The sequence below is a fragment of the Heterodontus francisci genome, chromosome 13 (assembly GCF_036365525.1).
Source record: "Heterodontus francisci isolate sHetFra1 chromosome 13, sHetFra1.hap1, whole genome shotgun sequence".
Lineage (NCBI taxonomy): Eukaryota > Metazoa > Chordata > Chondrichthyes > Heterodontiformes > Heterodontidae > Heterodontus > Heterodontus francisci.
In genome coordinates this window covers 25,045,397-25,068,944 of record NC_090383.1, presented here as the reverse complement: position 1 = coordinate 25,068,944, position 23,548 = coordinate 25,045,397, and the positions used below count along the sequence as shown (strand labels likewise).

At 43.3% G+C, this 23,548-nt stretch overlaps 1 protein-coding gene across 3 annotated transcripts in view; it reads left to right on the top strand.

Annotated features, from left to right (window-relative positions):
* LOC137376290 (son of sevenless homolog 1) overlaps positions 1–23,548 on the top strand; it is a 365,559-nt gene that overhangs the window by 335,198 nt on the left and 6,813 nt on the right. For 2 of the 3 annotated variants that reach the window (XM_068044542.1, XM_068044540.1), the window contains 5 exons: positions 6,113–6,285; positions 7,848–7,964; positions 10,836–11,115; positions 20,010–20,054; positions 20,789–20,910. In XM_068044542.1, the coding sequence (XP_067900643.1) occupies positions 6,113–6,285; positions 7,848–7,964; positions 10,836–11,115; positions 20,010–20,054; positions 20,789–20,910 (737 nt within the window). The remainder of the gene's footprint in view (positions 1–6,112; positions 6,286–7,847; positions 7,965–10,835; positions 11,116–20,009; positions 20,055–20,788; positions 20,911–23,548) is intronic. The other variant, XM_068044541.1, reaches the window with a different exon arrangement.

Genomic DNA, 23,548 nt, shown 5'->3' with positions numbered 1-23,548 from the left:
AACCTCACGTTTATCCACATTATACTGTATCTGCCATGTATTTGCCCACTCACTCAACCTGTCCAAATTGAGTTAGGTAGAAATATTGCAGAGGATTCCAAAAGTCTAGTCTTCACCAGTGAAGACTGAAAACAAATTCCAGATCCAGTCATTTTGAAACCAGAACCTACAGCAGTGATCTTCAACTTCCTAAAGTGGGAGATCCCGACAAATATTGACACACTTGAAAGGACCCTCTATTGTAACTTGCAAGTGAGAATGTCAGCTACCCAAATGAAGTGTCATTCTTTCAGAAAATGTTTTAAATTAACCAAAAATCAACTGAAACAATGTGATAGTAAGTTAACAATTACAGATAGAACTCCTGAAGCCACTGCTTGCAGCACACAGAATGCCATATAAAACAGATCATCCCCTTATTGACTTTTACACTTTTTTGTTTCTTTCATGCCAGCTGTTTTTCTTTCTCTCTATCTTTCTCATGTTCCCTTACTTTGTTCTCTTTCTGATTTATTCTCTCATAGCCAATTTATTCTCTTTCATGTTAGCTGTTTCTGAACTGCCCCTTGTTTTCTTTGTCACTCAGATCTGTAATTACTTATTTTTTCTCCTTTTCTCCTCCTGGCTTCCTCAGTAGCAGCTGGTCTTATTTGTGAGGAGATAAATGGAGCACATGAATTCTGGGCAATAGTGAACTGAAAAGCATGATGAGCCTTTTTTTTTTTAAAGCACTCTGCCCAAAAGGCATATTTTACAATCAACTGGATTCTTTCTGTCCTCAGCATTTTTTGGACTTGCTATAATGACTTCTTTGGGGTAGGAATGTCAGATTTAGATGAAAGTCTAATGATTTTATGTATTACCCAAGGACTGCAGCCTCTAGTTTGAAAACCTATGACCTAGGGCATATGTAAGGTAGGACAGCAGAGTATGTCTATGTTATTTAGAAAGGGAGTAAGACTTGAACCCAGGGATTATAGACTGATTGGTGTAACACTAGTTGAATGGTTGATATCATTGTTTGTCTAAATAGGCACATGAAGTCAACAAGGATGTAAAAGTAATGAGTCTTTGCTTAGAAATTTTTGGAATTTTTAACCAATTTTGGCGATCCTGTGGATATAATTTAAACAGATTTTCAGAAAGTGTCTTGAGAAATTTATGCATGAAGTTCCTGAAGCAGATGACAATTCATGCAGTCAGTTAGAAATTAGTTTGCTGCATTGATAACTGGCTTGATGTAAAAAAGTAGATTCCATAATGAGTAGAGAAACACTGTAACTTAGAAAAGGCAGTAACTGGTGGAGTCCTGCAGACATCTAATCAATGTCGTTTTCACACTATCCCACTGGTAGGGTGGAATAATAAGGGTAATATGAAATATGCTGATGGCATCAAACTGCATGTTGAAGCGGTTAATGTAAGGGACATTGGTGCAGAACATTTGAAAAAGATGGACTGAGGAAAGACATGTGGATTTTGATGTGATTGTGACAAAGCATGGTCTGGCCACGCTGCCACGGAACTGTGCCATTCAGTTGGACCGTCACATACGACCTGTCCCTCGTGGAAAGGTTTGTGCAGAAAAACACCTTTGACATCAAATCCAACAGGCAGTGATCCACACCTAACGTCCTCGAGGCCCTACGGGAAAAGGAGATGATGGATCCTGTCGGACGGTTCCCCAAGCAGACTATCAAACACATTTGGCAGAATGCCTCATCTCCAGAACTTTCAAACAAGCACCAAGACATAGCTTGGCAGGTGGTGAGAAGGGCCCTGCCCATCAGATCCTTGCTGCACACCCCGAGTCTCACCGCCTCCACACGCTGCCCTCAAGGTGACTGCAGTGGGGAAGAGACCATCGTCCACCTCTTTCTGGAATGAGCCTTTGGAAAGCAGGTGTGGAAGGAGTTGCAGTGGTTTTTGTCGCGGTTCATCCCAAGCAGCTCTGCAAAGCAGGACTCAGTGCTCTACAGGCTGTTCGCAGGGACGCACACCAACATAAACATCAACTGTTGCTGGAGGACCATCAACATGATGAAAGGTGCTCTTTTGTCTGCCAGAAACTTGCTGGTCTTTCACCGCAAAGAGCTGTCTGCAACCGATTGTTGCAAACTGGCATTTTCCAAGGTCCAGGACTATGTGCTGAGGGACACACTAAGGCTTTGGGCAGCCATTGCAAAGACTCAATGGGGAAAGGCCACCTATGTAAGCTCCTTCCGCCATAGTGAACCGAGGGCCTGGAACCCGTGTAAAACCACTTGGGCTTTATACCCACGGGAATGTTTTTGGTATGTAATGTACAGTGTAAATATAACCTGGAATGACATGGGTAATGAGGCACCTCGTGTACTATATTGAAAGAAACTGACCTTTATTGCACTTAACGAAATGGCCAACTTGAATTATTTTGTGATGTATTTTTGCAAATTTTTATGAATAAAGTATATTTTGGAAAAATATTTTTGATGTGATTATAAATGTACAGTAATACACAGTGGAGCAAAAAACATGAAACACAATGAGTGAAGTGTACAGTACCAAAGATGAGGAAAGGAATTAGATTGTGGTATTGACCGTATATAGAAAGTATTCAGTTAATTATGAAGCATTTATCTACATGAAAAGTCGTGTTGTATTGTATCACAAGACTATTAATTATAAGCATATAATGACAATTACTTCGGCCTTGTATAGATCATTGGCAAAACCATATTTATTTTTTTTTTTATTTTAGAGATACAGCACTGAAACAGGCCCTTCGGCCCACCGAGTCTGTGCCGGCCATCAACCACCCATTTATACTAATCCTACATTTATCCCATATTCCTACCACATCCCCTCAATTCCCCTACCACCTACCTACACTAGGGGCAATTTATAATGGCCAATTTACCTATCAACCTGCAAGTCTTTGGCTGTGGGAGGAAACCGGAGCACCCGGTGAAAACCCACGCGGTCACAGGGAGAACTTGCAAACTCCACACAGGCAGTACCCAGAATTGAACCCGGGTCGCTGGAGCTGTGAGGCTGCGGTACTTTGTACATTTTGGGCATCATGTGTTCAAATGAACATCTATTGGATATAGAAATTTGGAACTTTTAGCTAAAATTTGATCACAGCTCTGGATAATGTGATGAACTCTGGACTTTGTAACATGATTGTTTGAAAAATTTTGTTTTTTAAAAGTTTAAAATGGAGTCAGAGAAGTCAGGTGACCTCACATCAACTTTACTTAAAGACAAGTCAGAAATTCTGGTTACCAGGACAACAGAGCACACAGATCAAAGCCAATTTAAAAAGCAGAGACTGCAGGGGTATAGCACCTGAAGAACAATGGGGTTCACCCTCCCAGACTTTCAGATCGTAAACAAGGAGTCAGTGATTCTGAGGATGCAAATGTGCATAGCAGCTGCTAACACATGGAAACATTGAAAAGTCCGGGTGACTCTACTGAAGCTGGACTTTGGACTTTGCATATTGGAAAAGGACAATGAGTTGTTGACTTTTGATTCCAGATAAACCTAACAGATTATCTGAAGGCAGATGGGCTGTAAGAAAGGAGCCCAGCAGTTGCAGCCTCAGAGCAGGCTGTAAGAAGGGAAACTAGAAGTGGCAGCCTCAAGGGAGAGAGAGAGGAAATACCTGCTCTCAGGAAAAAAAAATGATACAGCAAAAGGCTGCAATGACTTGAACCTGTTTTGAAAGTTGAAGTTCGCGGAGAAATAAAGGACCAATGACCTTATTCACGGGCGTCCAGTACAAAAGTGCTCGGAGAAGTGAACAAAGAGGTCATCAACTATGAGAAAGGTCTGGGAGATTCAATCCATTGCAACTAGGAGGATTTGGGACTTTTAGCCACAAAGATTTTGCCATCATAGAGGACTACTGTGTAATGCATAAGTGTGGTGAGGTTTTCAAGTATTTTTATAAGTAAAGGTAAATACCTTTCTTTTTAATTTGGGGGTATCAGTGACTTAAAAAGTACGATTTACTTAATGGGGATTTTTTTTTAGTTTAGTTGTTTCAATAAAAATCTTAAAATGTGATATTTTGTCGAGCAATTCTTTAAATTGGTCTGGGATTTCATATCTCGTATTTTAACATTAACTGTCTCACTGAGGTCATAGCAGTAATTATTTGGTTAAGATGTAAGGGAATGAAAATAAAAACAGAAAATGCTGGAAATACTGAACTCAGACTACATAAGTGGGGAGAGAAATAGAGTTAAGGTTTCAGGTTGATGAGTCCTGATGAAAGATCAATCATGATATGTGGATTTGGTAAGGAACAGGTCTGAAGGCCCTGAAGATATGGTCAGGCAGTGTCTTCTTTGGCCTCCTTATCTCGAGAGACAATGGATAAGCGCCTGGAGGTGGTCAGTGGTTTGTGAAGCAGCGCCTGGAGTGGCTATAAAGGCCAATTCTAGAGTGACAGGCTCTTCCACAGGTGCTGCAGAGAAATGTGTTTGTCGGGGCTGTTGCACAGTTGGCTCTCCCCTTGCACCTCTGTCTTTTTTCCTGCCAACTGCTAAGTCTCTTCGACTCGCCACACTTTAGCCCCGCCTTTATGGCTGCCCGCCAGTGTACTTTCAGGCAGTGTACTTTATGTATATCACAATGATCCTTGCACTGCTGTGATCATGGAGCCATTATCAGTAGAAAGCAACTGTCATGGTTGAATGATGGAAGCTGTGCAGGTAGATTGATATTCTTGAGTTCTGTTGATTATTATTTGGTGTTGGGGGGTGGAAATTTGCAGAACATTCTTTCAGGAGTATAAGTAATTGATGTGGAATCATGACACTTCAAATAGTGCATGATTTATGGCCTTGTTGGGCCTTTCTTTATCCCATACTTTTGCATAGTTATGAAACCTAACCAGTATGCTCTGTTGAAGAATTTGTTTTATAGTAGATGGGAATGCAAGTCATATATTTATAAGGAGACCTTTACCTATTCTTGGAAGTTGAATATGACACATTGCAATTGAACTGTCCAACCTGTCATTTACAACATGTAAATAAGTTATAATCCAGTAAAAAGCATGTGCAAGCAAGACACACCACAATTTAGATAAAAGAATTTCTTATTTAACATAAAACCTTTATAATGAAAAATGTTTTTGTAAAAATATTTCTAATATATCCTGCTGTAATTAAGTAGGTGTCTCCTCATTCATTTTTGGTAGTTAGATACTTTCTATATGAGCGTACAATCAAATAATGGAGCAATCATTAGGAAATGCTATGAATTAGTAGTGGTAATGCCATGATGTCGAAATAGAAGCAACTGGCTGTTTTAATTGTGCATTGACATAAGAATAATCATTTGAAGATTCTATTATTTATACATTTTTCTTACTTTAAATAGACTTTTCAATTGGTCAGAATTTTGATTTTTGTGTCTGAAGTAAAACTGTGTGAAATAAGAAATCTAATGCAGTTTAGAAGCTGTGATTTTGGCAATATCCTGATGGTACAGGATGTACGAAGGTCAGCTTGGGGAATAGCATCAATGCATTGCGGTGTTGGAAGCACAGTTTTGCTTTTCTTACACTGTCGCATTTGCGATTTCAACCACACTACAGTATGTAAGTACCAAGTGGATGCATGATGTTTTCCTAGAGGGGAGAAATGAAAATTATTCCCAGCTGCTTGAAACTCATTCAGATTACGAGAGCCATGGAAGCAAATCATGCCACTGCAATGATGCAGGGAGACCAAGGAAGCAAATAACTTGCATAGATGGTTTGTATCGTCAGAAAATAAAAAATACGAATAAGACAGCGTGGATTGTTTTCAGTAATAGCAGCAGATGCCACATGGAAGTAAGGTTCTTCCACACCTCTGGTGAGGGAAAATTGGGGGATAGTTTTGGTGAGAGACTGATGTGTAACATTGGGGTAGGCTTGAAAGTAGGGAACAAATATCTCAACAAGTGAGTATGAAGGCGTTGTTAATTTTGTCTTTGTGGATAAGTTAGTCATAGTTGAGGAATCTATGTAGTTTGAAAATATTGTTTTAAATCTTAATTTGATCAATAGACCTTAAATATGTAAAATTAATTCATTAACTTAAAGTAACTGACAACTTATTTTATTATTTAGGAATATATTTGACTAACATTTTGAAGACTGAGGAAGGTAATCCTGATTTCCTGAAAAGACATGGTAAAGAGTTGATAAATTTCAGTAAGAGAAGGAAAGTGGCAGAAATAACAGGAGAGATCCAGCAGTACCAAAACCAACCATATTGCTTACGAGTAGAGCAAGACATTAAGGTGAGTTCTAGAGTTGGAAGAATGAGCTTGAAAAGAGAGAACAATACACAAAATTCAACACTTTTCTATTTTCTACCATTGTAATATGTTTGCTACCATATATATTACCCAGCATAGAAGTTGGTACAGTGTGGACCACACAAGTTATAGTAGCTGTTCACTGGTATTCCAGCAAGAGATGCATTCACTGTACAGAGAACTGAATTCTTACGGCTACCTCTTATTTTTGCCCCTCCCTGAAGAACATTTCAGTGCTGTGCAATGCTTCATTAGTAGTTCAGCCAAACACAAAAACCAAGCTGAGAGAAAAGGGAATTCATTGTGGGTGCGGAATGTACAACTGTCTAGAAAAATGTGGGGTTTGCAGTCATTGTTTCAAATTTGGGATGACTCAAGAAATTTTGGGTCCCCTTTAATAGTTACTTCCGGCATGGCAACCAGAAAACAAAATTGTGAACCTTATCAGGAAAAAGAAATTCTACTTGTCTATATTAGCTATTTCACTTTGTAAACAAAAGACTGGATGACTGCATCAGTTATACCGGCTCTGCGTTTGTTTTCAGTGCATTTCAGCACTCTTAAGATGACTGAACTGAAATAAAATACAGTTTTAATATACTGCCCTCTATAAATTGTACATCAGTGATTTTTTTTTCAGCCACAAAATTGAAGGAATGCATAGCTTTCTGAAATTGTCTGTTGAAGAGAACACTGGTCCTGTAATCTGATAGGGCAGTTGTTTGTAAATTTCAAAGTCAAATATTTGTGAGTTTTTTTTAAAAAAGAGATCATATAACTTCATATGAGGATTTGTTCTATTTTCCCTTCCAAATCCATTTACTGTCCTCAGTAATCCACTTGAGCCATCCACCTTCTTTATCTGAGAGACAAATGCACAGCATAAGCTACCACTGTTGCTACATTTGACAAGTTTCTGTATAAAATGCTGGTTAGGCCGCAGCTGGAGTATTGCATGCAGTTCCGGTCACCACATTACAGGAAGGACATAATTGCTCTGGAGAGAATGCAGAGCAGATTTACAAGATTGTTGTCAGGGCTTGAAAATTGCAGCTATGAGTAAAGATTGGATCGGTTAGGGTTGTTTTCCTTAGAACAGAGGAGGCTGAGGGGTGTTTTAATTGAGGTGTACAAAATTATGAGGGGCCTAGATAGAGTAGACAGGAAGGACCTGTTTCCCCGAGCGGAGAGGTCAGTTACCAGGGGCACAGATTTCAGGTGATTGATAGAAGGATTAGAGGGGACATGAGGAAAAACTTTTTCACCCAGAGGGTGGTGGGTGTTTGGAATTCATTGTCCGGATTGGTGGTGGAGGCAGAAACCCTCAACTCATTTAAAAGGAACTGGACCTGCACCTGAAGTGCTGTAACCTGCAAGGCTACGGACCAGGGGCTGGAAGGTGGGATTAGATTGGACGGCTAGATTTTTCAGCCGGCGCAAACACGATGGGCTGAATGGCCTCTTTCTGTGCTGTAACTTTTCTATGATTCTAGGACATGCGTTTCTCTTTGGCCAATGAACAGTTTTTTTGTTTAATTTTACAGAAGTTTTTTGAAAATTTAAATCCAATGGGAAATGCTTTGGAGAAAGAATTTACAGATTACTTGTTCAATAAGTCTTTGGAAATAGAACCTCGTAATGCCAGATCTTTACCGAGATTTGTAAGTATTTGTTTTCATCTTTTATTCATATTGTTAGTGCGGACAAATTTCTCCTCGTTCATTCAGGTTTTACAAATAAATAGACTATTATCCAAGTAGGAAACGATCATTGAGACAATGTCCCTTTCAGACTTGGGTGTCATTCAGAAACTAGCTGAATTTTATCCTGCCCTTGGAGAAGGGGTGGGAGGTGGGGGGGGTACAGAAAATAGTGTGGGATGGTGTCAGGTGGCGTGCCTAACGTCCTGCCCCATGCCATTTTGTCCGCACCGGGGCTGTGGCAGATGGGAAGTCCACTGGGAGGCCAATTATGTGACAAAAGGGCTGCCTCCGCTGGCATTTAGCAAGCATCAGAAGGGCCCACTGCTGCAGAGATACTGCCAGGCAAAACCTGGTGGCCTCCTAGCGAGCTTGGAGGACGGGGTTATCCCTCTTCTTGGGGTAATCCATGGCCCACAGAGACCCACTGCCCACCACCCTCCCACTCCCGCTCCCCCCAGCAGCAATGGCATTATCCACCCAACCCCCCGTCCTCACTAACCACCTCCAGCCCCTTCCCGGGGCCTACCTGATTGGGTCCCGGGATCTCCTCCTTCGGCACTACTGCAGGCCTCCTGCAGTACCAGCAGTGGCCACCACTCCCAGTGGCATTGCTGGTACTGCTGAGCTGCCAGCCTCCGATTGGCCGGCAGCTCTTGGAGGTAGGATTTCGTCGCAACGGCAGGCAGTTAATTGCCTGGCCACTATTCGCAATTCGGCCAGAGGTCCAATAGACAGCAAAGGTTGGGTGGCCCCCCCCCCCCCGCTTCACCTTCCGGCCTGTCACTGGGACCCCTGTCACCACTATAAAATCCTGCCTCAGTATCTATTTATTCTAATAGCCATTGTTACATTACTCAGTTGTTTTGCACATTATTTCAGAGCTTCAAGTTTTAAAGTTTTTTTTTCTGAAACTGGAGGCAATGCAATGTGTTTTTCTGTTGTAGTTTCTGCTTTAAGGCTTTCATTGATTGCTGTAACATTGATTCATCCACTTCAGTGAATTTGTCCTTGAATTCACTGGATACCAACATTTATTGCAAGATCTGTATATCCACACAAAGTATGCACTGTCTACTTTTCCTGTGTAACTTCTAGATGTGCATCACCTGCTATAAGCAGCAAGATTCACTACGAATGCATAATTCACTTAAAAGGAGATTCTGCAGGGAGAGATGGCTTCACTTTATTCTCCTTGTAAAGAGACCTTAGGTTTATCGAAGTCCAAAGCAACAGCACTGATTCAGCTACATACTGTGTTGTTGCAGCTCTACAGCTTGCACTTGTACAACATCCTCCAGCTGAAGCTGTAACACCAAAAAAAGACATTCATAGTACCATCTGACAGTGGATCAGAAAACACTTCAGCATCAGGGATGTCAACATTTATACAGCCTCTTACTTCAAGGGTATCTTCAACAGCTGCTCCCCTGAAGCTTATGCCAAGCCCAGGTAGCATTGAAATAGAAGGCTTTGACTTCAGTGAACAACATTTTGTAGCACTGCTACTCCTGTAAGTGCCAAGTTTTCAATGATTGGCTGCCCTGCTAAACTTAATGTAACGAGAACTTTCTATCCCTATAGCCCTGTGAGACATTGCCTCACACATGGTTGAGCTGATACATAAAGTGCCAGTTGTGCTGTCAGCAGAGAATGCTACTGCTTGCAATCATAAGGTTAAAATAATTGATTCTCAGCCCTCCTCTGGGGAAAGAATTGAAGACATGGCCCAGAACGAGACATTTTATGCAGCAGTGTAGGTGGTAAAATTACCTGACCACTCAGCTGCAATTTTCTGAAGACAATTATTTCATATGATTTTCTTCTGTGGTTGATGACCATGTTTTATATGTGGGGTTTGAACTTTTTTCAAAGAATCACAAAAACCTTATCTGCAGTGGAAGATCTAATGTTTTGTATCAAAATACTGGTAGATTTTAAATTTGTGGTCAGGTTAGCAGACAGTTAAAGGTGAGGTTAAGTGATGTGTTTTGTTGATTTACCAGAGTTTCTCTTCGAGGCCTGTAACAGGTACTATCTCAATTTATTTGGAGTGTTCGAGATGTTACTTGTAAAAAGTTAGAAAGCAGACCTAAATGAATAAAATGATAATTATAGATTAGTCATAAATAAAATAAGAGATGGCTCAATGTTAACTTTTTTGGCCATTACCCAGGAGGTGCATAATCAGTTGGTGTGGAGAGTTCTGCTGGACCTGGCCTCCTTAATTGACTGAATATTTTTTTTTTATTTTACTCAGTGCTTAGCTTGCAGAAGACTCTGAAAATTCTAGTTGAGACAAGCAAACATCAAATATTAATACTAAGCTAAACATAAATTGTTCTTAACTTTTTAATAATTCACCAAGATACATGATGAGCTATGATGTTTAATTCATGTCGCATAAGCAGGCTGAGCCGCGTTACGATCATCATGAAAAGTGGGAGATAATTCATAAGATGTGAATATTTCCCATGCATTCACATCTTTTATTATTTTACTTTTAAGTAACTTCTTTGTACAGATTGCTGACCGGTTCTGACAATGTCACTGAAATGATTTTGCCTCACAGATGTTTTCCAAAATTTTTTATGATGGTGTTTAAAAATTCCACAGCTGTTAAGATATTTTATTATCATGGATTTTGTGGAACAAGTTAGATTTTTGATGCTTAAAAACCTGAGTTCAGAATATTTCAAAATAACTTAGAATTTTATCCCATTTATACATCTACCATTTGGGGATGATCTTTTATTTTACCATAGTTCTCCATTGGGAATGTGACTTAAATTACTCTCTTCTAATTGATCTTTCCAATTGAAATGTTTATAGGCAAAGAAATTTAATTACCCACTTAAGTCTCCGGGTGTCCGGCCATCTAACCCCAGACATCCAGGGTCAGGCACCCTGCGTGGGCATCCTACACCACTGCAGCAGGAACCACGGAAAATCAGTTACAGCCGAATCACAGAGAACGAGACAGAGAGTATAGCATCAGCACCAAATTCCCCACGTACACCACTAACGCCACCACCCGCTTCTGCAGCATCCAGCTCGACGGACGTCTGCAGTGTATTTGGGGACTCTGATCCAGCTAGTCCATTCTATTCAAGTATGTAAATTAGTTTTGATAACTGTTTAATCGCAAAATAAAGTTTTTGAAAGTGGTTTGTAACAGTGAACTAAACTTGGAAGTGGCTGACTTCTGTGGCATTGAAGTCTGTATATTTTATTTACATATTCAGAGTTTTTAATCATCCTGTAACACTGAAATTGAGGATGAAATTTGGAGAGAAATCGGAGATGCAAGTATCAGCAACAAAATCATAAATTTAGGATATTTAAAGTATCCAAAAGCTTTACTTGGATAGGGGAAGTGATTGTCATGAGGAGAGGGAGTGTTTTGTAGTGTATTGAAGGCTATTTTCTTTGTCAATATGTTGCCACTTCAACAAGGAAGGAAGTTCTACATGACTTGATCTGCGAATGAAGTTTGGCAGCAATGCAAGCTACAATTGAGGACCATTTGGGAAACAGTAAACAAAATATAACAGGATCAGTGTAAGAATAGAAAGGTAAAACAAAAAGTTATAAACCAGGCCAGTTTACTGGAAGAAAGCAAATTATGGTGATTAAAAAGGGACTTGGTGTTCATTGTATATCAATTATGTTTAATTATATGCAGGTGGAGGGCATTAATTGGGGTTTCACTTAAGCACATATAAAGAGACACTTAACAAAATTGTGGTGTGGTTGAGTTAGGAGGTGTACGCTTGTAATGTTTCACTCTGTAAATAAATGTAAGACTGAATAAAGATTGGCTCCAGTACGATCCTTCACCAACTGGCTTTGCAGAGTAAAATACTTGCTGGATTACATGGGAACGAATAATAGCAAATAGAGCTGTACATCAGTTATGGAAACATGAGCTAGAAATCAAGGTATTCCAGGAAGGAAAAAAGAGGTGTCTCGAAGGCTCATTCTTTATAGGGCGCGATTGATTTAACAAAAGAAGATATCACAGCCAATTTTGGGACAATTTGCTTTGAAGACCAGGCTTGTTTCATGATCAAGAAGAAAGCATAGGGCTCATCCACAACCAAGTATTTTTTTTTCCAAAAATATTCTTTAATCATAAAAATCTGTATTAAAAAATTACATTGCAGAACAGTTCGAAACAGCACCAAATTTACATTCCAGAAACTGCAAAGGAAATCAGTTTTCTGCATTACAGGAGTGAGTTGCGTCACAACCCTTCCATTTCATTTCACATGCAATTTGCATTTTACAGACCCATATTTGGTGCGTACAATCCGAGGGGTTTTCCATGGGTCCAGTCCCCGGTTCACTATGGAGGGAGGACCTTACACAGTGGTCTTTCCCTTTGAGCCGTTGTGGCGTCTGCCCCAAGCTTTAGTGCGTCCCTCAGTGCATAGTCCTGGACCTTGGAATGTGCCAGTCTGCAACACCTGTTCGTGGGCAACTCTTTGCACTGGAAGACCAGCATGTTTTGGGCAGACCAAAGAGCGTCTTTCACCCAATTGATGGTCCTCCAGCAGCAGTTGATGTTTATCTCAGTGTACGTGCCTGGGAACAGCCCGTAGAGCACAGATTCCTGTGTTACCGAGCTGCTTGGAATGAACCTCGACAAAAACCACTGCATCTCTTTCCACACCTGCTTTGCAAAAGCACATTCCAGAAGGAGGTGGGCAACAGTCTCTTCCCCCACCACAGCCAGCTCGAGGGCAGCGTGCGGAGGCAGTGAAATCCCAGGCATGCAGGAAGGATCTGACGGGGAGGGCCCATCTCACCACCAGCCAGGCTATGTCTTGGTGCTTGTTGGAAACTTCTGGTGATGAGGCATTCTGCCAAATGACTTTGGCAGCCTGCTCAGGGAACCATCGATAGGATCCACCATCTCCTTTTCCCGTAGGGTCTTGAAGACATTCCGTGCAGACCACTGCCTGATGGATTGGTGGTCAAAGCTGTTTTTCCGCAGAAATTTTTCCACAAAGGATAGGTGGTATGGCACGGTCCAACTGGATGAAGCGTTCCGCAACAGTGTGACCAGACCCATCCTTCTCAACACCGGGCACAGATAGAACCTCAGCACGTAGTGACACTTGGTGTTTGCGTACTGCAGCTGTACGCACAGCTTGATGCAGCCGCACACAAAGGTGGTCATCAGGATGAGGGCAACATTGAGTATGTTTTTTCCGCCTTTATCCAGAGGTTTGAACATCGTGTCCCTCCGGACCCGGTCCATTTTGCATCTCCAGGTAAAGCGGAAAATGGCTCGGGTGACCGCCACAGCGCAGGAGTGGGGTATGGGCAGACCTGCGCCACATTCAGCAACAACGTGAGCACCTCGCACCTGATGACCAGGTTCTTACCCACAATGGAGCTGGAACGCTGCTCCCACATGCTCAGTTTATGGTGTACCATGGCTACTCGCTCCTTCCAGGTTTTGGCGCACACCCCAGCCCTTCTGAACCATATCCCTAGCACCTTAGTCTGACCTGACGGTGAAAGGAACAAAGGATCGGTCGAACCAGTTCCCAAAGAACGTGGCCTCGCTCTTACTGTGATTTACTTTGGCTCCCGAGGCCAGTTCAAACTGGTCGCAGATGCTCATCAGTCTACAAATCGACAGCGGATCCGAGCAGATGATGGCAACGTCGTCCGTGTACAGGGAGGGCTTTGACCTGAGTACCTCCACTGCCTGGAATTGTCAATCTTCTTCTGCTCGCATCCTTCCTAATGGACTCAGCAAAAGATTCGATACAGCAAACAAACAAGACAGGGGAGAGAGGACAGCCCTGACTGACTCCAGATTTGATCGGGAAACATTCTGATTTCCACCCATTGATTGAGACTGCTGTACTGATGTTTGTGTAGAGCAGTTGGATCCAATTGCGGATTCCCTCCCCAAACCCCATTTTGGAGATCACGTCCATCATGTATGTGTGCGATATCCTGTCAAAAGCCTTCTCCTGGTCCAAGCTGATGAGGCAGGTGTCCACCCCCGTGACCCATACATACATCCCTGAGTAGCGCAAGACTATCAGATATCTTCCTGCCAGCTACAGTACAGGTCTGGTCAGGGTGAATCACCAACTCCAGAGCAGACTTGACCCGACTGGCGATGACTTTGGACAGAATCTTGTAGTCTACATTAAGCTGTGAGATGGGCTGCCAAATTCTGATTTCCGTCCTCTACCCCTTCTGCTTGTAGATGAGGGTGATGATGCCTTTCCTCACAGATTCTGACATGCTGCCAGCCAGAAGCATACTCTTGTACACATCCAGCAGGTCTGGGCCGATCCGGTCCCACAAAGCCGAATACAACTCAACCAGTAAGCCATCGCCTCCGGGAGTTTTACTCGTGTCGAAGGACCTGACAGCCTTTGTCAGCTCATCCAGAGTTAGCGGTTTGTCCAGACTATACTGCATGCTGTCATCTAAGACCTCCGTGATAGATGACAGGAAGGACCGGGAGGCTGTGCTGTCCATGGGCCTCACATCATAAAGCCCAGCATAAAAAGATTTTCTAATCCTTAGTATGTCAGACTGCGAAGACGTTACTGAGCCATCCTCTTCCTTCAGGCTGCTGATCACAGAGCTCTCTCTGTGTACCTTTTGGAAGAAGTAACGCGAGCACGTCTCATCCTGCTCAACGAAGCGGACTCTGGACTGGAAGCTGATCTTGGAGGCCTTCGTGGCAAAGAGCGAGGCCTGCTGGCTCTTCACCTCTTGGAGATCCTCCTTGATCTCGACCCCCATCGACTGCAGCCGGAGCAGATTTTGCATTCTTTTCTAGAGTCGCAACATTTCCGTCTGTCACTCTCTCTAGCCCTCCGAACACCTTTGAGGATAAAGAACCTCTGGATGTTCACCTTGATCGCTTCCCACCAGTACACCCGAGACTCCAAGAGGGGTTTCACGGTTCTTTAACCTTTGTAATCCCTTTTGAGTTCCTCAGTGTTCTCTGGGGTTAGCAGTGTAACATTCAGCTTCCATGTCCCTCTGCCAACCCGCTGGTCATCCTGGAAGTAACAGTCGGTCAGTAATAGGCAGTGATCAGAGAAGAGCACCGGCTTGACCTGGGTGGATCTGACCATGAAAGCACGGGACACAAACAGGAAGTCAGTCCCGGAACAGGCAGACCCGTCCAGTCTTGACCAACTGTATCTATGCTGCGCTCCGTGTGCAGGTTTGCTGAAGACGTCGTGCAGATTGGCGTCTTTTACTGTTTCCATTAGGAATCTGGACGTAGTGTCCAGTTCATTGTCGTCACTGCTGATCATCTAGCTGTGTTAATGATGCAGTTGAAGTCACCACTAAGAATGACCAGCCTGAATGTCGCTAGAAGCAGTGGGAACTCCTGGAGGATGGTCAGCCGCTCGCTGCATTGAACCAGGGCGTATACGTTGATTAACCAGAGCAGAGCATTGTTGTACATTACATCTGCTACGAGGAGGCGATCGCCCACCACCTCCTTAACTTCAGAGATGGTGAAGTTGCCTCCCGCAGCAGAATGCCCAGGCCGAATGAACGGGAATCATTTTTGATGACCAGATCAGTAGCCCGTGGGGCCACCATCGCGACCATTGCCTGCAGGTGCTGAGGTGCAGAATTCCACACTCCTGCAGAAACAGCAGATCAGCTTTGACCTTGGTGAGGTAGTCCAAGATCGAAAAGCATCGCGTAGTGGATTTAACACTATGCACGTTAACCGAAGCAATCTTTATACCCATTTTAAAGTTGGTGTTGCTTACCACATCGGGTGTCCTTGCTAGTCCCAGTCCTTGGGTATGTTCCTGTATACCCATAGTGTACACAAGCTGTTTCACATCCGTTAGGCTCAGAAACCACCCCCCCCCCCCCCCCCCCCCCACCCGGGTTTGTTCTGCTGGGTTGACATCTGGGGGGTCTTGTAGGCAACAAGGCTTGGGCTGTCCTCTGCTGGTGGTGTCTTTCCCCTCTGTCCCACCTCGAAGACATCACTGCTGCTGGCTTCCCGGAGCTGGAGTTCGCCAGACGTTTTGCTGCTCTCGGTCTCCTGGAGCTGGGGTGCGCTGGGCATCTTGTTGGGTTCGGCGCTTTGGGGTTGGGGCGCGCTGGGCCCATCACAGCTTCCAGTGCCCTGGAGCTGGGGGGCTTGTTCTTCCAGCTCCTTTGAGTTCTGCTGCTGCTTTTGCAGATGCCGTCTTTCTGGCCCTTCCTCGTCCATTGAGGAGGAGCTGCCATAATCTGTCTCAGACAGTAACCTCCTCTTGCCACTGGTTTGGGTGGTGGCCTGTTCCTTTTTTGGAGGCGGCTTCTTTTTACCACTTGCCACTGACCAGTTTGTCCATCTGCTGCCTCCTGCTCCACTGATTCTGTCTGTAGAGGAGGAGTTTCCGGGCACAGGGTAGGTGTTGGGTCACTGGTTGCAGTGCCTCCCCTTCTCCTTCTCAGATAGATTTTCCTCGCTGCGGGGAGGATTGCTTGTCGTCTTCCCAGCACCAGACGCGTTCACCGTTCCTTCTCCCAGCTTTTCCTTGGACCTTGCCTTCTGTGCATAACTGAGGCAACGTTTGGAGCATGTTTTGTCAAGGTGGCCTGCCCCACCGCACAGGTTGCAACACTTACTCTGTTTACAGTCCTTGGTCCGATGGTCCTCCTTCTTACAGTTCTTGCAGACGACTGTGCTGCAGTTGGCTGCCATATGAGAAGATTTGCCACAGGTACGACAAACTCTGGGCTGCCCCGCATAAACCAAGAAGAATTGACTTCGCCTGATAGCGAAGCTGGAGGGAGGATGGATGATGGCTCCGTTGGCATTGACCTTCAAGGTGACCTTGACCTGCCACTTGTTGGTCCAAATCCCAAACGGGTCCTTGACCTCAGCACTGCTGCCGGCCACCTCGCTGTACGTGCTGAGGAAGGTGAGTACATCCATGACAGGAACATGGGGTTCCTGTAGAGGTGCCACCTGTAGAGGTGGATTGTCACCACCCGGTCGCGTTGCGATGGCAGCGTGAAGAGTGGCTCCACTGAGAGGATCGACAGCGGTGCCTGGTTTCCCTTCTCCTTGAACACCTTCAGGAATTTGATGCATCCCACCACAATCAAGTAGTCTTTCATTAGCTTTTGCCTTAAAATTTCAACACTAGAAGGTGCTAAAGATACCCCAGTGCTGTGTAATGTCAGAGCATCTCCCACATAGTCCTGATGAAGGGTCACTGACCTGAAACGTTAACTCTGCTTCTCTCTCCACAGTTGCTGCCAGACCTGCTGAGTATTTCCAGCATTTCTTGTTTTTATCCCTCATAGTCCACTTGGGCAAGGCTGGCGTGTTTTCAAATACCATCAAAGTTCTCTGACTGCAAACTTGTCTCAAATGAGATAAACCTAAAATAAAGTCAACTTATGTACCCATCCATTGTCCACTACTATGATGAATATTGTTCAGAGTGGGTATTCAATTCCAAATCAGATAGACTTGTAAAGTATGAAGTACCTTTTTCCAAAACAGGGCAGTCAACTATGTAATAAGTCCTTGTTTGTACAACTCATCTAATTGTATCCAAGGTAAATTAACTCTGGTACTCCTGCTGCTCCTGTCTGACGTCACTGGTGTGAAATGCAAGAAGCTAACTACTTTTCAGTCTTGTGCCCCAGAAGAAGGAAGTGCTTTCTTAGATGTTTGCTCAGATCCTTGGATGGTGATGCTTAAATTTTTTCCACCACACTCAAAAATAGTCACATTTCACCTTGAAACTCTTATAATTTCATACTAAAAGTTTGTGTGAATCAAAACAGGTAATTATTTCATTTGACAAAATGTTTAAGGAACTCTATTGGGATGTAATGCATACCTCGGTATATTATAGGTGGGAGAAAGTTCATGACCACCCAATAAAGTAAAAGCTCACTTTACTCGAGCTCGACTTCATGGAGCTACTGCAAGGGTAGCTTTGAATTCAACTTGTGAAATACTATGCCATTTCTGCTGGGTTTTCATGGATTGTATGCAAGTGATTGGGAGAACTCCCGTGGTAATCCAACCCTCAAAAGTGTTTTGGAGGAGTGCTGCTTCCATGTATTGATATAAAACATAATGTTTGTGGTACATTTGTAGAGCTTTTCTTCTTCTTTGGCCTCCTTGTCTCGGGGGACAATGGGTAAGCGCCTGGAGGTGGTCAGTGGTTTGTGGAGCAGCGCCTGGAGTGGCTATAAAGGCCAATACCAGAGTGACAGACTCTTCCACAGGTGCTGCAGAAAAAATTGGTTGTCGGGGCTGTTACACAGTTGGCTCTCCCCTTGTGCTTCTGTCTTTTTTCCTGCCAACTGCTAAGTCTCTTCGACTCGCCACACTTTAGCCCCACCATTATGGCTGCCTGCCAGCTCTGGTGATCGCTGGCAACTGACTCCCACGACTTGTGATCAATGTTACAGGACTTCATGTCGCGTTTGCAGACGTCTTTAAAGCGGAGGCATGGACGGCCGGTAGGTCTGATACCAGTGGCGAGCCCGCTGTACAATGTGTCCTTGGGGATCCTGCCATCTTCCATGCGGTTCACATGGCCAAGCTATCTCAAGCGCCGCTGACTCAGTAATGTGTATAAGCTGGGGATGTTGGCCGCCTCGACTTCTGTGTTGGAGATGCGGTCCTGCCACCTGATGCCAAGGATTCTCCGGAGGCAGCGAAGATGGAATGAATTGAGACGTCGCTCTTGGCTGACGTACGTTGTCCAGGCCTCGCTGCCGTAGAGCAAGGTGCTGAGGGCACAGGCTTGATACACTCGGACTTTTGTGTTCCGTGTCAGTGCACCATTTTCCCACACTCTCTTGGCCTGTCTGGACATAGCAGTGGAAACCTTTCCCTTGCGCTTGTTGATTTCTGCATCGAGAGACAGGTTACTGGTGATAGTTGAGCCTAGGTAGGTGAACTCTTGAACCACTTCCAGAGCGTGGTGGCCAATATTGATGGATGGAGCATTTCTGACGTCCTGTCCCATGATGTTCGTTTTCTTGAGGCTGATGGTTAGGCCAAATTCGTTGCAGGCAGTCGCAAACCTCTATAAAAACAAAGGTCACTTTGGTGACTGCAACAACTACCGTGGAATCTCCCTGCTCAGCATAGTGGGGAAAGTCTTCGCTCGAGTCGCTTTAAACAGGCTCCAGAAGCTGGCCGAGCGTGTCTACCCTGAGGCACAGTGTGGCTTTCGAGCAGAGAGGTCGACCATGGACATGCTGTTCTCCCTTCCTCAGCTACAGGAGAAATGCCGCGAACAACAGATGCCCCTCAATGTTGCTTTCATTGATCTCACCAAAGCCTTTGACCTCGTCAGCAGACGTGGTCTCTTCAGACTACTAGAAAAGATCGGATGTCCCCCAAAGCTACTAAGTATCATCACCTCATTCCATGACAATATGAAAGGCACAATTTAGCATAGCGGCGCCTCATCAGACCTCTTTCCTATCCTGAGTGGCATGAAACAGGGCTGTGTTCTCGCACCTACACTGTAGAGCTTTAGCACTGGTTTTATCACAATGTTAATATTTATCAGGTTCACTAAATGGAGAACTTGCATTCATAAATAGTTATAATAATTTTTTTTGTCAGTTAGTTTTCCTTTAATGGGACTTCGTATGTGATAGCCTAATCAAAAGGAAAGGCAAGTAATATGTCCCTCAATCCACTTAAATATTTCAGTGATCCTAGATCCTTTTATTTGTGTTAGTCTGTATATCTTTGATTTGATTTCTCCCCATCACTCCAAGATAGTTTGAACAGTATTTTTGGGTTACCTACATTTTTTAGTGCTAAAATGTGTCAAGATTAAACATCACATGTCTCTGAATTGCTGGTATACTGTCAGAAGCAAATTATTTCAGCACTAAATTTAAACAGCTGATGACATCAGGAAGCTCAAAACTGACATCTGCAAATGGTAAAAATGGATAAATCTGCTTGGCTTGATGCCATCCTTAGTTTTTCTCTATTTTCTTCCACAGGCAGTGATACCATATTTGCCCCAGTTTCATTGGCCCATGGTGCAAGTTAGTATTGGGCTTTAATGTTGCAGATTTAATACGCAGCACGGCTTTTTAAAGCTGACCATGCACTGTCTTTTATGCTAAAAAGCAGCTTTGTTTTAACATAGATGACAGCATGCTGGAACATTGAAAATGTTCGCTTTCCTTCATGCCTATAATTCCATATGCATCTGGATTTTCTCCACAGTTTTGGTATTCAAACCGTAAAAACTTAAAAGCATTATAATCAAAAGTTAATTCAAGTCAGTTTAGATTTGGTGATTTTTTTAAGTTGCATTTTTCATTTCCCATTTAATTTTAAGCAGAAAAGTGCCTTATTGTAAATTGCAATTTATACAGTTAGCATTTGGGTTTTATATTGTAATACATCTAATATTTTCATTAGAACATTTTAGAGTAGATTCTTATATAGCCTTATCCTAGAACCTGGATAAAGCTTCTACTAATGCTTTTAATATTTTTTTATTTCAGTCATTACTGTAAGTTAACCTTCAATTTGCATGTTTGTTGCTGCTTTTTCCCTTTCTAGTTTTGTAGTGAAGTTCAAAGTGCAGGCTGCCTAATTCAATGCATGTATTAGAATGTGAACACAGCGCTTACTCACTTGATAGTAAATGTTCAAGGCAGCTTTGGAACTTGCTGCTGGAGCTTATTTGCACCTTACAGCCAGTTGTGTAGTATGAATAATGCTTTGATGTATACTAGTGTTAGCAAAACTAAATTGTTCTTTATCACAGGGCCAGCATCAATCTCTTCAATAATGAGCTGCAGTAAAAATATTGATGAAGCTCACATCCCTCCTCCTGTTCCACCACGTAGGCGACCTGAATCAGCCCCAGCAGAATCTTCCCCATCCAAGGTAAGTCAACTAACACATTGTTATCATCATCTGCTCCACAATGTGGGAAAGATTGCCCAATATGTCCTTACCACAAAAGAAAGTCCAATTACTCTTTATTCTTTTCTTTTTTCTTTTGGGCCTCCTTATCTCGAGAGACAATGGATACGCGCCTGGAGGTGGTCAGTGGTTTGTGAAGTCTGCTTCACTCTGCTTCACTCTTTATTAGCCTTCTCCAAATCATCAATAAAATGTTGGAGGGAGTCATCACTTATGCTATAAAGCAACACCTACTCACCAGTAACCTCCCTGGTTTTCAGTTTGAATTCTGCCAGAGCAATATATGTTTGATCTAGATATGTTTGCAAGCTGAATGCCAAAGGAGAGAGTTGCTGCCCACAATATTGAGGCAGCATTCAACTGAGTATGGCACCAAGGAGCCCTAGCAAAATTTAGATTAATTGCAGGGCAAGGTGTGATAGTTAAAGGGAAAACACTCCACTGGCTGGAGTCACACCTAACACAAACAAGGATGGTTGTGGTTGTCAGAGGCCAGTTACCACAGCCCCAAGTTATTGCTGTTAGAGATCCTCAGGGAGCTGTCCCCGGCCCAACCATCTTCAGCTGCTTCATCAGTGACCTTCCCTCTAACATAAGATCGGGAGTGGGGCTGACAATTCCACAGTGTTGCATTCTATTCACAACTCATCCAATAATGAAGCAACCTACAGGAGGACTTTAACAACATCCAAGCATGGGTTGACAAGTGGCAGTAACATTTGTGCCACAAGTGCTTGCTAACGCTCACCATGCAGCCATCTTCCCCTGACTTATTTGACACCATCAACAACTTGCAGGTCACCACTGATGAGAAGCTTGACTAGAGCAGCCATATCAACACTATGACTACAAAAACAGGGTCGAGACTAGCTCACTTGACCCTTAATAGTCATTGTACTATTTACATAGATCAAGTAAGGCGTGTGATAGAATTCTTGCCACTCGTCTGGATGCGTATAGCAGTAGCAACGATAAGGAGGCTCTTCACTATTCGAGTCAGAGCAGTTCTTCAGCTGAATAGCCACCATTTTCATTAGAGGCACACTGGCTGCAGTATGTACAATCTACAGGATATTCTGCAGCAACTTGCCACGGTTTTGTCAACAGCACCTCTTTGCGACTTCTACCGCCAAGAACAACGAACAGCAATACCATGGGAACAACGTCACCTCTAAATTCCCTTCGAAGATGCACACCATCCTGACTTGGACGTATGTTGTTACTTTATTGCTGGCTAAACATCCTGGAATTCTCCAACACCATCGTGAAACATCATTACCGTAAGGACCCCCAGCAGTTGAAGAAGGCCACAACATCAGGGCAACTAGGGATGGGCAATAAATGCAGTCTTACCAGTGTTGCCCACATGCTGAGATAAAAATAAAATACAACTTAAATTTTAAAGCAATCTTTAAAATGGAGAAACATCCAAGAAACTTTACGGAAGTGCAAAGGGGAAAAGAAAATGCATGAACAGATAAAATTTTTTCAACACAGTGTACCACTAATAAAGAATTTGCATTTGTATAGTGTCTTCATGTCCTCAGGATGTCCAAAAGTTACAATGGATTACTTTTGAACATCAGTCACTTGTTATCTATAGACTCTGGAACATTTCCGACAGATTGGAGGGTAGCTAATGTAACCCCACTCTTTAAAAAGGGAGGTGGAGAGAAAGCAGGGAATTATAGACCAGTCAGCCTGACGTTGGTAGTGGGGAAAATGCTGGAGTCCATTATCAAAGATTTTATAGCAGAGCACTTGGTGAACAGTGGTAGAATCGGTCAGAGTCCGCATGGATTTACGAAAGGGAAATCATGCTTGAAAAATCTACTAGAATTCTTCGAGGATGAAACTAGTAGAGTTGATGAGGGACAGCCAGTGAATGTGTTTTATTTGGAAATCCCACATAAGAGATTAGCATGTAAAATTAAAGTGCATGGGATTGGGGGTAGTGTATTGCGATGAATAGAAAATTGGTTGGTGGATAGGAAGCAAAGAGTAGGGATAAATGTTTTTTTTCTGAATGGCAGGCAGTGACTAGTGGGGTACCACAGGGATCAGTGCTAGGACCCCAGCTATTCACAGTATATATTAATGATTTAGATGAGGGAACTAAATGTAATATCTCCAAATTTGCAGATGACACAAAACTGAGTGGGAGGGTGAGTTGTGAGGAGGATGCAGAGAGGTTTCAGGGTGATTTGGACAAGTTGAGTGAGTGGGCTAATACATGGCAGATGCAGTATAATGTGGATAAATTTGAGGTTATCCACTTTGGTAGCAAAAACAGGAAGGCAGATTATTATCTGAATGGCTATAAACTGAGAGAGGGGAATGTGCAGCGAGACCTGGGTGTTCTCGTACACCAGTCGCTGAAGGTAAGCATGCAGGTGCAACAGGTGGTAAAAAAGGCAAATGGTATGTTGGCCTTCATAGTGAGAGGATTAGAGTACAGGAGCAGGGATGTCTTGCTGCAATTATACAGGGCCTTGTTGAGGCCACACTGGAATATGGTGTGCAGTTTTAGTCTCCTTATCTGAGGAAGGATGTTCTTGCTATAGAGGGAGTGCAGCGAAGGTTTACCAGACTGATTCCT